The 17,869-nt window shown below is 43.0% G+C and overlaps 1 protein-coding gene across 1 annotated transcript in view; it reads right to left on the bottom strand.

The window, feature by feature from the left end:
* SMYD3 (SET and MYND domain containing 3) overlaps positions 1-8,942 on the bottom strand; it is a 476,506-nt gene extending 467,564 nt beyond the window's left edge. The window contains exons 1-2 of the mRNA XM_075267716.1: positions 8,840-8,942; positions 5,741-6,023 (exon numbers count right to left, since the gene is read on the bottom strand). Coding sequence (XP_075123817.1) covers positions 5,741-5,907 — 167 coding nt within the window. The 5' untranslated portion in view covers positions 5,908-6,023; positions 8,840-8,942. The remainder of the gene's footprint in view (positions 1-5,740; positions 6,024-8,839) is intronic.
* Positions 8,943-17,869: the final 8,927 nt, after the last annotated feature.

Below are 17,869 nucleotides of genomic sequence, written 5' to 3'. Positions count from 1 at the left end.
CCATTCAGCATGGCCGCAAAACTGGACCTGTCCTGAGTTTTGTGGCCCCTACTATGTAATACACGGTCGTGTGTGTAGGCTGATAGAAATTAATGGGCCAGTGTGCTATAATAAGAGCCCAAGAGCACAGATATGTTTGTGCAGATAAAGTTATAATAAGGAAGGTTTCTGTCAGACAAATTCATGGAATTAAGAAAGCAGCTACCATTACAAAGCAGAAAAACGGTAGCGACAGAGAAAAGGGTGAGCTGAAATCTTTTTTTTTTGTATCGGTATTTGAAGCGGGTGGTGCTTGTCTATGGAGGAGTGCAGTGCAACCGTGGATGGTCCAAGTGGATGGAGTAGTGGATGGCCACCATATTTCAACAAGGCTGCAATGTCAGCAAGGAGGTGGTGGAGTCATGTTTCGGGCCAAAAACCCCTTTAGGGTCCCTGAAGGTGTGTAAATGTCCTCTGCAAAGTAGACAGACAACTTTCTTCCATGGTACTGACTTAATTCCAGCTCCACAGTTCCCATCACGTATGAGGTTCAGGTTTGGGGCCTTAGGTTGCTCTAGGTATAGAACATTGACCTAGATTGTGATTCTCCAGCAACTTATAACTTATGTGGTGAAACTGGAAGAATCTACTACCATGGAACACTTCCCAACTGGAAACAGTCTAAGGTTAAGTATGAAGGTGGGGTATGTGTAATGACTGCAGTGTAAACACATTGGCTCGTACCAAGGGTTAGGCTAAGTTCATACAGAGTTTTTTGGTCAGGGTTTTGGCAGAAATCCGCCTCCAAACCCTGAACCAAAAAACGCCTCACCATTCAAAGTATACAAAACGTTTCTGAGTCTTTTCCGCTAATGTTTTTTTCCGCTAGCGGCAAAAAAAGTGAGATGTTCATTCTTTTTTGAAGCCTGAGTGTTTTCCGGCTCACGGCTTCAATGCAAGTCAATGTGAGCCGGTTTTTCCTTCTCACGTTTTCTGGTCAGAAACCTGAAGCGGAACCTGAAAAATCTGATCAGGAAACACCAGGCGGTTTTTTAAAATATAATTCATGACCACATCCCATGAAAAAACGGATCATGAAACTCCTTGAAAAAAGCCTCAAAAAACACTTCAGGAAATGGTTCAAATGGCAAAAAACACCTCGGGAAACTCCTCACACGTTTTCCTGTCCGGTTTTGACAATGCCAAACCCTGACCAAAAAACTCTGTGTGCACTTACCCTTAATCATGTGACCAGACACTAAAGAGCCTCTGTTAGAGCACAATTACAGATGTAAAGCTGGGACAAATTAGACATCTGTATATATTAATATGGACCATGCAGGTATAACCCAGGCATCTTCAGGCATATAATCATACAAGTCATAGATCTTGTTGTATGTAGTGTACAGGGCACTAAAGCGGCATCAGTACTATGTGCGGGGCACTAAGGAGTATCCTTACTTGCAGGTTCAGGGCCCTGTGCATTCAGCCAGCACAGAAGTTCATGATCTCTCCACAGCCATATAGAACCATATAGGCACATCAGTCTCCATGGCTGCAGAGATATTCTCAAATTCTCCTTCTCTGCTCCTTGCAAACTTCAGTGACCTGGCATGGGAGAAGGAGTCGGATATATGTAAAGCAGGATGGTTAAACCATAGCCAGTCATGTGATGAGAAAGCCCAGCCCTACATTAGCATGGGAAAAATGAAAAAATCTAAATGTCCAAACCTCTATTTCTTTTCACCATTCTTCCTGTCCCAAAATTTTTTATAAAAAGCATTCAAGGTTTCAGACAATTTCCAAAATGTTAGGATATGGCAAGGTTTTTGTTTTTCAAAAATTAAGATTTTGGTTAAGGTGTGAAAACATAAATCTATATAACTTTGGTATCGCCATAATCATGGACCCTCAGAAAACAGCTATTTTGGCTGCATAGTGAGCACCATAAAAACCAAAAACATAAAATTTATTTTCCAATGTCTAATCCCTGGTTGTCCAAGTGCTGGGTCTTTGTTAGTCTTATTTTTGGTAAAATGGTCACCAATGGTTGTGGGCAGTGGACGTTATGGAAAAATATTTTATTGAAATAGGTCTGTTTTGTGTTGTATAACTTTAATGTTGATTGAAAGTGTCCAATGAAACGTTGGCGAGTAGCTTTCTTGAAAAGATGACGAGCAGTCATGCATAATGTGCCTTACCACTACAGTAGCGAAGTTGCTTTGTCCACAGACCAGAATTGTTATTCATCTAAGAACGATTTCAGTTTTTCAACCTGCATTGGTTACTTATGAGTTCCTGAAACCTATTGATTCCTTTAAAAAGAATAGTGCCAAGGTCAACCTCTAAATCCTAAATAGATTCATGTTGCTAAACCAGTTAAATCATCCAAGGTAGCCAAAAGATGTCAGCCCTCCAATTCATCTTTGATTTGTTCTGCCAAGCCATCCCAGAAATACAACTTGAGTTTTGTTCCTCCGAGAACCAAGCCTTTTAATCTACATTTATAGTATCCTGGCAAAGAAGTAGCAAGCTAGATGCAGTTGAAGATGCCCTGTCAGGTTCCTCAAAGACTCTGCAGTAGATGGATGGATTACTTTGCTCCCAAAGTAGGGTCATCCAAGCCAAGACGTCTCTTAACAACCACGTGATGTATCCAACCTTGACAGTCTGTGAGAAGGCAGTGAGCTTAAAGTTAAAAGTGGGTTGTCCACGGTCTAAGAAAAATATGTCTAGTATTAGGGTTTGCATGACAACAGTCTGGTAACAGAAGGTGCAATCTGGTACCACTAGTAAGTGAAATAGCCCGAGACTGAGGAGATGAAATTGTGGCTTAGGGAATAAATGGTGCCAGCGCTGGAGCCATAGTATGCAGTTGAGCAGAGGTATTGTTGAGAAACAGGAGCAGTTGATCCTTGGGATTTCGCTGACAGGTATCTTCTTCAGCCAAGTCTTGTAACCCAAGGGAAGGAACACCAGTAAGAATGGCTTTCACAGGTTAATGCTAATACTAATGTTACAGTACAGGGATAACACACAATGGTGACCCAGAATAGGGATAACACACAGTGATGACCCAGAATAGGGATAACACAAACTTGAACACTAAAATACACAGATAAATTGTGCACAAAGTCTGCCCTCTTCTCCAAGTAATCATTTGGAGCTGAAGAAATCCAGAGGGGTCCTACGTACAATAATAAGGTCTGTAGGGTAGCAGTTGCAGTAACTGTCAGTTCACTGGACTTTTCTATTGGCACATTGTAACAAATTTAAATGTGAATATTCCCTCATTCTGACAGTTTTACAACCTGTTATAATCCCTTGATGGTTCAAAACAATGAACTATAAAACTGTAATGTGAAGTCAGTGTAATGCACACATGATAACAGAATACTCTCCCATTCATTTCAGATGGGAATCAGACAGAGACTTTTATCTCTAGTTATTTTTTTCACTTAGAGGAGAAAAAAATCATCATGGCCTATTTTCAACAACATTCCATCTCGCAAAGCCCTTTGAAATGAATGGGAACCAGAAAAAAAAAAGACTTTTTCGTTGTGTTTTTTTGTAAAAAAAACATGTAGCTATTTCCTGCCTCCCCTTCATTTTAATGGGTTTTGCAAGGTGAAATCCATCTGAAGATAGATCAATTATAGGGCTGGGCAAGTAATCAATAACCTGTTCTGGGCTCCTGAAAACCATCAAGGAGCACTGAGGCCTGTGATTGGACCACAGCAGTCACGTGGCGTTGTGACACAGAGACGCACGCATGACAACATTGGTCACGTATGCTTCATTGCAGCACTATGCCACATACCACAGAGACACAAAACCTGGAGAAACCAGATGGTTGTAGACACTCAACATGCCCAAATAGAATTTTAGTATAAAAATATACCTTTATTCGCCAAATGTAAAAAACATATACATAAATACAAATAACACACTGGACAAATACATAATACCGTATGAAAAAACAACAGTACACATAAATGATCCTATAATAAAGGAATTATAGACAAAGTAATACACTCAGCCTGATGTAACACCCATAGAATACTGATGGATAGTTCCATAGAAAAAACATAGTAATGCCTATTATTATTATGAAGGCAGGGCCACTAGTATAATAAACACATAAAAAAGGTATATACTAGGAATAGGTTTACATCAGAAAAGAGCTCCAATCTTACCCATAATAAGTAAGTGTGGTATAAGGCAGGATCACGAAGTGTCTGTTGCCGACCCGACGCGCGTTTCGGCACGCTACAAAGCCTTCTTCCGGGGAAGAAGGCTTCCGGGGAAGAAGGCTTTGTAGCGTGCCGAAACGCGCGTCGGGTCGGCAACAGACACTTCGTGATCCTGCCTTATACCACACTTATTTATTATGGGTAAGATTGGAGCTCTTTTCTGATGTAAACCTATTCCTAGTATATACCTTTTTATGTGTTTATTATACTAGTGGCCCTGCCTTCATAATAATAATATGCTTTAGGTATGTGCAACTATTTTTCTTCTCCTGAGTACACACTATTGGTCAGTTTCTGACCTTTTGTATAGTAAAGAGGAGTGTTTTCTTTTAAGAAGGGCATTACTATGTTTTTTCTATGGAACTATCCATCAGTATTCTATGGGTGTTACATCAGGCTAAGTGTATTACTTTGTCTATAATTCCTTTATTATAGGATCATTTATGTGTACTGTTGTTTTTTCATACGGTATTATGTATTTGTCCAGTGTGTTATTTGTATTTATGTATATGTTTTTTACATTTGGCGAATAAAGGTATATTTTTATACTAAAATTCTATTTGGGCATGTTGAGTGTCTACAACCATCTGGTTTCTCCAGGTTTTGTGTTTGTGTATTGATATATGGTTGAAGACATGCTTTTTTTGAAGGGCAATATAATGGAGGGAAGTATGATTTAGTCATGATGGGCTGCACTTATTCCTCCGATATACGTGCTATATTTCTGGTGTATTCACATACCACAGAGGCCAAATCACAAGTCTCGGCGGTCCCTGACTTCATTCAGCAAGCCAGAAGACCAGGGTAGGTGAGTAATACAGCCGACACTGTGGAATCCATGGTGGAAAGCTGAAGTCGAGCCTCATGCACAGTAAGGGTGCATTCACACTGAGTAAACGCTAGCTTATTTTGTAGAGTAAAATTACACTTGTAAATTTTGCTATCCCATTGACTTCAATGATATTTTTTTACAAGTGTAAAAATACGCCTGTAAAAAATACGCCTGTAAAAAATACGCCTGTAAAAATACGCCTGTAAAATGTCATTGAAGTCAATGGGATAGCAAAATTTACAAGTGTAATTTTACTCTACAGAATAAGCTAGCGTTTACTCAGTGTGAATGCACCCTTAGTGTGCTAGCAGTGTTTTTCAGGCTGTATTTGGAGCAGATTTGGAGGTGAAACCTGCCTCAAAATTAGCAACAAATTCCTCCATGTAAACGGGGCATAAAAAGGTATCAGAGTTCTTATCACAAAACATATTTATTTATAATTATGAAGATTTTTCTGTTTGTCAGTCTCTTTTGGAGGCTATGAAAAACACAACCAGATTCCTCCATTCTAACAAAATGCAACATTGAACGATGCATATAGTATGAACCATAAGAAATCTAAATGAAGACAGTAAGGAGGAGCCTGTCATCTAGTAGAAGCTCCGCCCCACATTCTAATTGGCTGTCTGCTTAATCTACCGCCATATACACAATGCCAAAACCACTTGAACAGTACCTGCTGAGGCAGAGGTCACACGCCGCAGCTCCACAGTTCTTTCCCCTGCATGTGGTGTACACGAAGGGCTCTGCAGACGTCACCAGTTCGCCAACAGCAAAGTCTCTTGTTACTCGCAGGCCATTACCCTTCCCAGGGCTAAGGAACTTCTCAAAATTTTCTGCCATAGGTCAAAGTAGATGTTGACTCTTTGGAATGTGCGGTCCCACTATGGACTCCTAAGTGCTTGCTTCAGGGCCAGTGTAAACACGCTTGTAGCGGGTGTCGATATGTACTTCACAGTCTGTAATGTGAATTAGGTTTTAGTTATCTTAGTAACAACAACTCTTTGTTTCAATCTCATCCCAGATATCATTCAAGTCAAATTTCTCTGAGTACCATATATGCAATGGATAGTACACTTGTATACTTTTGCACCCTCTAGAAATGATGGGGTTATGAAGACTGGCATTGATAACTCATAAATCGCCACGATGTCTCTGTGTTCTGCCCAGTCTTACCCACTGCCTAGGTGATAGTTTAGTCCACATTATGTTAATCTCTGTTATCAGCCATTATCAGAGGATTATACCCAGAGGACATTGTATACACACACAGTTACTTCAAGTCACCAGACCACAGAATTTGTGGCCATTTTATGGTCATACACATAGCCCATATTGCATAAAAAGAAACCGGGCTCGAATCTGGTGGTTTTTTTGCTTTTCACGTTTTTATTTGAAGTGCACTTTACTACTTGTTCCTACATGGGATGGTGCCGTGGAGAAAGTGTCTCTACCAACCAATCAGATTACTACTTTCATTTTCAAATAGGCCTTAGACATATGACATCAGAAAGTGCATTGGTTACTAAGGGCAACTGTCTTATTTTTCTTTTATTCCATCAATCCTCCTCCACTGGGTCTTATGTTTTTTGGGCACATACTGTTTTTCACCAGTTATCCTTAGGATAGATCTCAATATTAGATCTGTGGAATGCAACACCCTGGACCCCCTGCAGATCAAGTGTTCAGGAACAGTGTAGACTCAAGTAATATTTATATGCCGGTGCCATACGGGTCACTTGCCATATGATGTGTAGCATTGGCTTTAGGTACTTCAGATCTGTCCCAAAGACTTCAATAGGCCAGCACCGAATTACCTAAAGTTGCCGCAAAACTTTGTACGGTGAGTGAGCAGCACAGGTCCCAGTATGTAGACATTACCATGAGGCATGGTCTATCTGAGCAGCTCATCTGCAGGCCAAAGGATAGGCCATCAGTATTAGAAACTGGGTAATTGCTTTAGGCTAAGGCCCCACATTGTGGAAATGCAGGGTTTTTTTTGTTGCTGATTTTGCGTTTTTTGGGCCAAGACCAGGAATGGCTACAAAAGTTAAAAGAAATATATAGGAAGCTCTTAGGGTATGTTCACATGGCGGAAACCTTTTCCGCCATGTAACTTTTCTGCATGGCTAGCCACAACGGGATACTGATACAGTGCATTGGTATCCCGCTCCTGATTAGACCCGAAAGAATGAGCCTAAGCAGGAGTGTGTCTGAAGCTGTGGACTCTGCCATGGAATGATAGAGCATGTCGCTTCTTTATCCTGTTAGCTGAAAAAAAAAAAATTGCTAGCAGGAGAAAAAAAGCGAGAAACCCCCATTGGGAGACATTTTTGCAGGCAGATTCTGCGTCAAAATCCGCCTGCAAAAAACTGTGTAAGGGTGCATTCAGACTACGTAACGCCGGGCGTGTATGAGAGCCGTACACGCCGGCATTACGGCAGACTGCCGAACACTTCCCATTCACTTCAATGGGAGCGCTCGTAAACGCCGCTGTTACGAGCGCTCCCATTGAAGTGAATGGGAAGTGTTCGGCAGTCTGCCGTAATGCCGGCGTGTACGGCTCTCATACACGCCCGGCGTTACGTAGTGTGCATGCACCTTAAGGGTGAGTTCACACTGAGTATACGCCAGCTTATTCTGAACGTAAAACACGTTCAGAATCAGCGCGTATAAAGCAGTTCCCATTCATTTCTATGGGAGCCGGCATACGATCGCTCCCCATAGAAATGAATGAGCTGTTTTTTTCACTACGAGCAGTCCCATTGAAGTGAATGGGAAGTGCTCGCGTGTACGGCTAGCTCTGCTCATGCCGAGCCGTACACGCAGTGCTTCCCATTCACTTCAATGGGAGCGCTCGTAGTGAAAAAAGCAGCCCATTCATTTCTATGGGGAGCGCTCGTATGCTGGCTCCCATAGAAATGAATGGGAACTGCTTTATACACCGCTGATTCTGAACTTGTTTTACGTTCAGAATAAGCTGGCGTATACTCAGTGTGAACTCACCCTAGGGGTGCATGCACACAATGTAACGCAGCACTGATTCTTGCATGATAACTCGTGTAAGGATCAGCGCTGCAAACCAGAATCCCATTGACTTCAATGGGTTCCGTTTAGCGGGCGTAACAGCGGGCTAGACGGAACCCATTGAAGTCAATGGGATTCTGTTTTGCAGCGCTGATCCTTACACGAGTTATCGTGCAAGAATCAGTGCTGCGTTACATCGTGTGCATGCACCCTGAACATACCCTTATACTTGTACCTTATGCTCAATCCACTCCTGGTTTTGGCTCAAAAAACCACTGCAAAATCTGCAACAACAACAAAAAAAGCTGTGTTTCTGTAATGTGGGGCTTTAGCCTTAAAAAGTTCTTAGCCAGAACTATAGAAGAGGGGTGACAGCGGCCGGGTGATACTCCTGACTTCAGGGGTATGCTTTAGACCCACATTTTATACCGGGGAAGTGCTGGGTACTTTTTCCTAGTACTGTATAAAGAAAGACAAATATTTAGTCAAGTACCAATACAATACATTGTGTATAGATAAGATATAACACTGTATAAAGTGAGCAATATACAAACAATAATGCTAAATACAGGTATGAGAAACATATAAGTGATTAAACATATGCATTATTATTACTATACACATAATGGAAAGAATTCACTAAAAAATTGCAGAGTTACAGCAGATACAGGAAATGGGGAAACCATGGCGGCGAACTAGAGCTGTGCACAAGCCTGATAGAGCTACAATGTGCAGAGGGAAGACTCACCTCAATGGCTTATTGCCTGGTGACAGTGTGGAGCGGATGTGTATGATAGCACGTGGTAAGAGTCAGCAAAAGGAGGATGTGTGTGTACAGTGTCATAGAGCACATTAGAGGGGAGGAGGCTGAACCTCATGCTATGCTGAGCCTAGTGTATCACATAGACAAGGGCCTGGCTGCAGAGCATGACGTAACATGGAGGAGTGGCAAAGCCCTCAGTGCTCTCAGTTAACTGTTTGTGGACCAAAGGCATAGAGAGGAAGTGTCTTCTGTCATTGCGGACATGAAAAAATGGCTTCTGATATAGAAAAAGAAATCAAACTCTGACCGAATTTGTATCTGAAGAACAGTTTAATGAAACTATCAGGACAAGGTGTTTTGAACAAGCGGCCAGATAAAGAAAAACCTTTGTGGATTCGCAAAATGATAGAAGAAGCTTCACAGTCATTGAGCAATTTACAATTAGCCACAACTACTTAAACTATAACGGACACATACACAGGACTAGTATGGTAGAAAATTACTATGTTATGGAAGTAGGTACTAAAAAATATCAGCTTAAGTACCAATTTCTTTTGTTAATTAGTTTTGAATAAATAATTTGTGTTTCAATGACTATTGTTGTATTACCTGCTCTACATTTAATAATGCTGCTTTACTAAATAAATACTTTCCATATCTAAACAATATTATTTCATTATTTCACTAAAACAGTTAAGGGATTTGATCAAATCACTGACTTTCTTTAGGGAAATGACCAGAGATGTTATTTTAACATCTTCCTCGATTTTACCCCTATTAATCTTAATCATTTTTAGTTCTAAATATTTTGGTGTTTGCAGCAGCCATTTCAGTTTGATATATCTAATAACTGATGGACACAATAATATTTCAGGACTGAAATGAGGTTTATTGTACTAACAGAAAATGTGCAATATGCATTAAACCAAAATTTGACCAGTGCAACAGTATGGGCACCTCAACAGAAAAGTGACATTAATATTTAGTAGATCCTCCTTTTGCAAAGATAACAGCCTCTAGTCGCTTCCTGTAGCTTTTAATCAGTTCCTGGATCCTGGATGAAGGTATTTTGGACCACTCCTCTTTACAAAACAATTCAAGTTCAGTTAAGTTTGATGGTTGCCGAGCATGGACAGCCTGCTTCTAATCATCCCACAGATGTTCAATGATATTCAGGTCTGGGGACTGGGATGGCCATTCCAGAACATTGTAATTGTTCCTCTGCATGAATGCCTGAGTTGATTTGGAGCGGTGTTTTGGATCATTGTCTTGCTGAAATATCTATCCCTGGCATAACTTCAACTTCGTCACTGATTCTTGAACATTATTCTCAAGAATCTGCTGATACTGAGTGGAATCCATGCGACCCTCAACTTTAACAAGATTCCCGGTGCCGGCATTGGCCACACAGCCCCAAAGCATGATGGAACCTCCACCAAATTTTACAGTGGGTAGCAAGTGTTTTTCTTGGAATGCTGTTTCTTTTTGGACACCATGCATAACACCTTTTTGTATGACCAAACAACTCAATCTTTGTTTCATCAGTCCACAGGACCTTCTTCCAAATGAAGCTGGCTTGTCCAAATGTGCTTTTGCATACCTCAGGCGACTCTGTTTGTGCCGTGCTTGCAGAAACGGCTTCTTTCTCATCACTCTCCCATACAGCTTCTCCTTGTGCAAAGTGTGCTGTATTGTTGACCAATGCACAGTGACACCATCTGCAGCAAGATGATGCTGCAGCTCTTTGTAGGTGGTCTGTGGATTGTCCTTGACTGTTCTCACCATTCTTCTTCTCTGCCTTTCTGATATTTTTCTTGGCCTGCTACTTCTGGGCTTAACAAGAACTGTCCCTGTGGTCTTCCATTTCCTTACTATGTTCCTCACAGTGGAAACTGACAGGTTAAATCTCTGAGACAACTTTTTGTATCCTTCCCCTGAACAACTATGTTGAACAATCTTTGTTTTCAGATCATTTGAGAGCGGGCTGTCCATGCTCGGCGACCATCAAACTTAACTGAACTTGAATTGTTTTGTAAAGAGGAATGGTCCAAAATCCCTTCATCCAGGATCCAGGAACTGATTAAAAGCTACAAGAAGCGACTAGAGGCTGTTATCTTTGCAAAAGGAGGATGTACTAAATATTAATGTCACTTTTCTGTTGAGGTGCCCATACTTTTGCACTTGTCAAATTTTGGTTTAATGCATATTGCACATTTTCTGTTAGTACAATAAACCTCATTTCAATCCTGAAATATTACTGTGTCCATCAGTTATTAGATATATAAAACTGAAATGGCTGCTGCAAACACCAAAATATTTAGAACTAAAAATGATTAAGATTAATAGGGGTGCCCAAACTTTTTCATAGGACTGTATATATATATATATATATATATATATATATATATATATATATATTTTTCTGTTCTTTCACGTTCTGTGCCCCCGGTGAAGAGCTATTGATGCTGGTACCGTAGCTCTTCAGTGTCAAAAGGGCGTTTCTGACAGTCAGTCAGGAATGCCCTTCCTCACAGTGGCGTCTATTGCGCTGTACAGTGCAAGCGATGAGGAATGCCTCCCTCCCCTACTCCTGATAGTACTCGTCCATAGATGAGTACTGGGGGGGGCGTTCCTCACCGTTCTCACAGTACAGTGCAATAGACGCTACTGCGAGGAAGGGCGTTCCTTACTGACTGTCAGAAACGCCCTTCTAACAGTGAAGAGCTACGTTACCGGCACTGATAACTCTTCACAGAACGTGAAAGCCAATGGTGAGCTGAATTCAGCGCACCGTCTGCTTTCTAGTGGTATATAATGTGCCCCATGTGGTGAAAGGTCCTCTTTAAATCAGCATATAGAAATGTACTACTAGTCCCAGGGACGGGCAGAGAAGCTTCATCTAGTCATGCAGTCATTGAGTGGTGGATTTGATATTATCCAGTGAATAGGGCTAAACTGGGAAAGTGCTAGTGAGTTCTTGGTATTGACTGGATGGTTACTGGAGTGCTATTACAGACTATTCCGCTGATGGGTTTAGAGCAGGGGTGCTCACACTTTTTCAGCATGTGAGCTACTTATATAATGACCAAGTCAAAAGATTTACTACCCACTTCTTCATACCTCCCAACTTTTGAAGAAGCGAAAGAGGGACAAAATGTGCGGCGCGCGTAGTGCGCCGCGGCAAATTTGGCCCCGTCCACTTTTGTGTTGACTCCGCCCACTCGTTAATTTTTCATGTGCCCGCACACAGTATAATCCTCCTACAGTCACCTGTAAATTATATGTCCCCCCTCTATCTCTCCCCCAGTTTCATATACACCCTTCATCTGCCCCCAGTTTCATGTTCCCCTTCCATCTCTGCCCCCAGATTCATGTCCCCTCCATCTCTGCCCCCAGATTCATGTCCCTCCATCTCTGCCCCCAGATTCATGTCTCCCATCTCTGCCCTCAGATTCATGTCCCCCCATCTCTGCCCTCAGATTCATGTCCCCCATCTCTGCCCCCAGATTCATGTCCCCCCATCTCTGCCCCCAGATTCATGTCCCCCATCTCTGCCCCCCCAGATTCATGTCTCCACATCTCTGCCCCCAGATTCATGTCCCTCCATCTCTGCCCTCAGATTCATGTCCCCCCATCTCTGCCCCCAGATTCATGTCCCCCATCTCTGCCCCCAGATTCATGTCCCCCCATCTCTGCCCCCAGATTCATGTCCCCCATCTCTGCCCCCAGATTCATGTCTCCACATCTCTGACCCCAGATTCATGTCCCCCATCTCTGCCCCCAGATACATGTCTCCACATCTCTGCCCCCAAATTCATGTCCCCCATCTCTGCCCTCAGATTCATGTCCTCTCCATCTCTGCCCCCAGATTCATGTCCCCACATCTCTGCCTCCAGTGTCATGTCCCCCCCATCTCTGCCCCCAGTGTCATGCCGTCCCCTCCTTCATCTGCCCCCAGATTCACGTTCCACCTCCACATTAAACTTACCTTCTCCTCCGCTCCCTCGCCGCTCTCTGCGCGCCTCTCTCACTGACACATGCAGCTGAAGGAAGGAGCTGACACAGGTCAGCTCCTCGCTTCGCCGCTGCGTGTCTCTCTCACTGACACGTATGCGGCTGAAGTGAGGAGCTGACCTGTGTCAGCTCCTCGCTTCGCCGCTGCCGCCGGCTCCTGGTTTGCAGATGCGATGTGACACATCGTGTCTGCAAGCCAGGAGCCGACACAGGTCAGCTCCTTCCTTCAGCCGCATGTGTCAGCGAGAGGCGCGCAACAGCGAAGCGAGGAGCTGACCTGTGTCAGCTCTTTCCTTCAGCCGCATGTGTCAGCGAGAGAGGCGCGCAGTGGCAACGCGAGGAGCTGACCTGTGTCAGCTCCTTCCTTCAGCCACATGTGTCAGCGAGGTGAGGTGGGCAGCGGCGAAGCGAGGAGCTGACCTGTGTCAGCTCCTTGCTTAAGCCGCATATGTGTTCAACTCAGATCTGCGTCCTCTGGACGCAGATCTGAGTTGAAATCGGGACATACCTCCCTCCAACCGGGACCGCGGGACATGTCACCCAAATCGTGACTGTCCCGCGGAAATCGGGACGGTTGGGAGGTATGCTTCTTGTGAGCGGGGCCTGGGCCGCAGCATTGTCAGATTGACATCGGATCCCAGAGAGGTAAGTAACATTGTTTATTATGTTCTCTCACCTCCCCTGGGGCTCCGATTATTATACTCGGGGATCTGAAAAGACCCCGAATATAATAATAGCGGTAGTGGGATCGCGGCCTGGCCCGGGCCTATTCACTACCACCCACCGCGGCCTATACTACAAGGGGAAGTGGGGGCGGCAGTGAACAGGTCCGGGGAGGTTGGTAAATAGACCGCTACCTGCTGCGAATACTCCAGCAGGTGGCGGCCTATTATAAAACAAACAAACATAGTTCTCATACTTACCGACCTCGATGCTACTGCTGCTCCCGCATCCTTTTCTCCTGGCAGATGTCTGCGTATCAGCGTAGGCGGCGTGATGATGCCGCCTACGCTGAAACGTAGACGTCTGAGCCAGCGCAAGGAGAGCTGCAGCTTTCCTGCGCTGGTTCAAACAAAAAAAAAAAGTAAAAAAAAAAAAATGTTACGCAATCGACCCATGCGTACTTTGCGATCGACCGGTGGATCGTGATTGACGTTTTGGGCACTCCTGGTTTAGAGTAAAGATGTATGGCAATGACTCTAGTGTCATCTTTTCTTAATCAGGGTGTAGAATTTCACGGAACCGAAAAAGGTTCTCAACAAGGCCCCCCCCCCCATATGTAAGTAGCTACATTTGGCTATATATATTGTGGGAAAGTTAACTCGGCACAAGCAGTGGTGCGGACCCAACCAGTCAAGACAGGGACACAAAACGTGCAGCAAGCTGGTTTATTTAGAAAAAAACTGGAAAATAAATAAACCTTGACTTCAGATAAAAACAAAATCCTATTAATATTATAAATGTGAAAGTTTGTGAGTTTGTGGGTTTGTGTGTTTGGATGTTTGCATGTTCGGATGTTTGTTCCTCAATCACGGAAAAACCGCTCCACCGATTTGGCTGAAATTTTCCACAAACATAGTTAATACACCCGATTAAACAATAGGCTACTTTTTGTCACAATAGCGCACATACGTTTGTGCCAGGACTCCCACAAAACCCAAACTCGCACCACCATCTCTGCAATCTCACACACTTTGGACCATAGCAAGCCACAAAATTCATATTGCCCTCTGCAGCCTAGTCCCTAACCCCACACAATCACATGTACATATACTTTACCACTTTGCCCCTCACATTACCGATACTCCAGGAGGCTCTCTTTAACGCTCCGGAGCAGCCATGTTTGCCGACCCCCACTACTCTGACAATCCGTGACACCGCCCACCCATGTCAATACCCCTAGGCGGTCTAATAAATGCAAAAAAAAAAGTTTAAAAAAAGTAAAAAAAAATATAAAAAAAATAAAAAGGATTAAAAATTCAAATCACCCCCCTTTCCCTAGATCACATATAAAAGTAGTTAAAAACTGTGAAACACATACATGTTAGGTATCCCTGTGTCCGAAATCGCCCGCACTACAAAGCTATACAAATATTTTTCCTGTTCGGTAAACGCCGTAGCGGGAAAAATGGTCAAAAGTGCCAAACCGCCATTTTTTCACTGTTTTGATTCTGATAAAAATTTGAATAAAAAGTGATCAAAGCAATAACATTTCCCGAAAATGGTAGAACTACAAAGTACAACCGGTCCTGCAAAAAAAGACGCCCTATACATCCCCGTACACGCACGTATAAAAAAAGTTACGGCTGTCGGAATATGGCGACTTTTCAAAAAATAATTTTTTAACACAGTTTTGGATTTTTTTTAAGGGGTCAAAATGTAAATAAAACCATATAAATTTGGTATCCCCGGAATCGTAACGAAACAAAGAATACAGGGGACATGTCATTTTGGTTGCACAGTGAACGCCGTAAAACCAAAGCCCGTAAGAAATTCACAGAAATGCATTTTGTCTTCAAATCCACCCCATTCTGAATTTTTTCCCTGCTTCCCAGTACATTATATAGAATAAATAATGGTGGCATCATGAAGAAAAATTTGTCCCAGGAAAAATTAAGACCTCATATGACTCTGGGAGCGGAGAAATAAAAAAGTTATGGGGTTTAGAAGGAGGGGAGTCAAAAACGAAAATCAAAAAATGCCATTGGCGGGAACGGGTTAACTTCAAATACTTCTGTCCCAAAGTCACTATGTAAAGTTTCTCACAACACCGTATATATAGCAGCGCAAATACAAATTAACTTCAACACAAAAGTCTCACGTATTCTCTGAATTATAGCAAAAACAAGATACAAAGTTACATTTCATATCCCATACCTTATACACACTACGAAAACCTTACCCGCACCTGTATATACCCACTTCTACTGTGAAGGTAGACCATGTCTATTCTTATTTTTATACATGCGTTATACTGCTTAAGAAATTATATTTTTCTTTGTGCAACGTTTATACATTAAGATGGCGCCTGTATCCAGTACCGCACCCAGATGCTGACGCACATGATCGTCATGTGGTTTACAAGAAAGACAGTATCATTTCCTGGGAACTCGAAAGCTAAGAGATGTTGAAATTTAACAGCCAATGACTGATCACCAGTGTATTCGGATACAAGACGTATATGCTTACAGCCTGCCTTTTTCTTATCTTTCTTGCATTCCTGTATAAAAACTGTAACTTCCTCAATAAACCTCAGTTCTGTGTGAATAGGCATCACGCTCATTGCATGGACTGAGATTGAAACTGCATCAATGTCAGTGTTTATCTTTGTCAGCGCGCACATGCATGATTGATTTGGAGCAGGTGACTGACCACTGTAAGTGACCCGTATTCTGGCGGGGGTTCTCCCTCAACACTACAATCACCGCAGACGAAGTCGCGGGTAACAGCTAGTAAACAAAATAAAATGCAGCCTTAGCTTCAGACAAAATAAAGTCTGAGTGACTAACTAAACAGTTGGATAACTTAAATATACATGTGGCTATTCTGTATTTTATTTTATCTATGCATTATCTGATCTGAGCTATTTACAACTTTTACTATTTTTTTGTTTATGTATTGTTCTTTTACCAACTGTTTTGGTAAACTGGTTTGGTACACCATTGTAGATATACTCCTATATGAAGGGGTTTTCTGGCATCTGCAGAGTTTTTCATACTGATGACCTGCTGTACTGAACAGTGGTGACCTATCCTGTAGATAGGCGATTAGCAGGAAAAATGCTAGGTGGCCCATAATGTTATGTCCGTTCAAACTTCTGCGCAATCTGCTCGCATGCTGCGGCGCAAGGTGAGTTCAGTTTTGATTCTTTGCTTACCCCTCGTTCACATCTGCGTTGGTATTCCGTCTGGGGGAGTCAGCATGGGGACCCCCTCCCCGAACGGAATACCAAGTGCAATTGCAAGCGCTGTGCAGTAAAAGCACACAGATCCCCATAGACTATAATAGAGTACATGTGCTTGGCGCCAGATCTCCGCCTGGAACATGCGGACAGGAAAATAGTTCACAATCTACTTTCCTGTCCACATAACTCGTGCGGGCAGCGCGCGGTAAGCACATGGACCCCATTGTAGTCTATGGGGTCCATGTGCTTTTACTGTACAGCGCTTCCAATGCGTTTGGTATTCCGTTCGGGGGGTCCCCATGCGGATTTCCCGGACGGAATACCAACGCAGATGTGAACCAACCCTTAGGCCGGGTTCACACGGGTAGCTGCGACTGTGCACCGGCATCCAGTCACGCACTCCGCTCCGGATTAGGCCAAAATGAATGGGCCTAGTCAGGGGGGAAGGCATGTTGTTTCTTATGTCTCCGTTTGTTCTGGCTCCCAGAAAAAAGAACTGACCGGCTCCCATTGATTTCAGTGGGAGCCGTCTTTTTGTTCAGGATTTTGAGGCGGATACGGCCTCAAAATCCTGACCAAAATACCCCGTGTGAACTTACCCTTTTTAAGGCTAAGACCTTATTCACATGAAAAATGGCTGTGTGATGGATGTTTTCGAAACCAGCATCACATGTACGTTTTTAGAAGGCATTGTGTGTCTATTGATAGTCCAAAAAATAAAAAAAGGCATGGACCACACATCCCAATCTTATACATTGATCTAGTGCAGGGGTCGGCAACCCCTGGCACGTGCAGGGCCGCCATCAGGAATTTTGGGGCCCCATACAGCCTAAGCATCTGTCCCCCCCCGCCATTTTAAAACTACCTTATTTTGCGTCATACCAATTATGTATTAAATTTACCTTTATTTAGCAGCATTACAAGGCTTAATCAGATTCTATTTGCACGTAAAATCTGCTACATGTGAAAGCACCTATAGAGAGCCAACACCATTTAAAAGAGCCCTCTTAATAAATCCTCAGGGCTTTTTCACATTGCGTTTTTGGCCTCCCTTGCCGGGATACGTTGGTAACCAGTCAGAATCAGCTACCCACTTA

Source organism: Leptodactylus fuscus, chromosome 3 (assembly GCF_031893055.1).
Source record: "Leptodactylus fuscus isolate aLepFus1 chromosome 3, aLepFus1.hap2, whole genome shotgun sequence".
Taxonomy (NCBI): domain Eukaryota; kingdom Metazoa; phylum Chordata; class Amphibia; order Anura; family Leptodactylidae; genus Leptodactylus; species Leptodactylus fuscus.
Note: the sequence above shows the minus strand (reverse complement) of the source record. Positions and strands in the feature narration are given on the sequence as shown.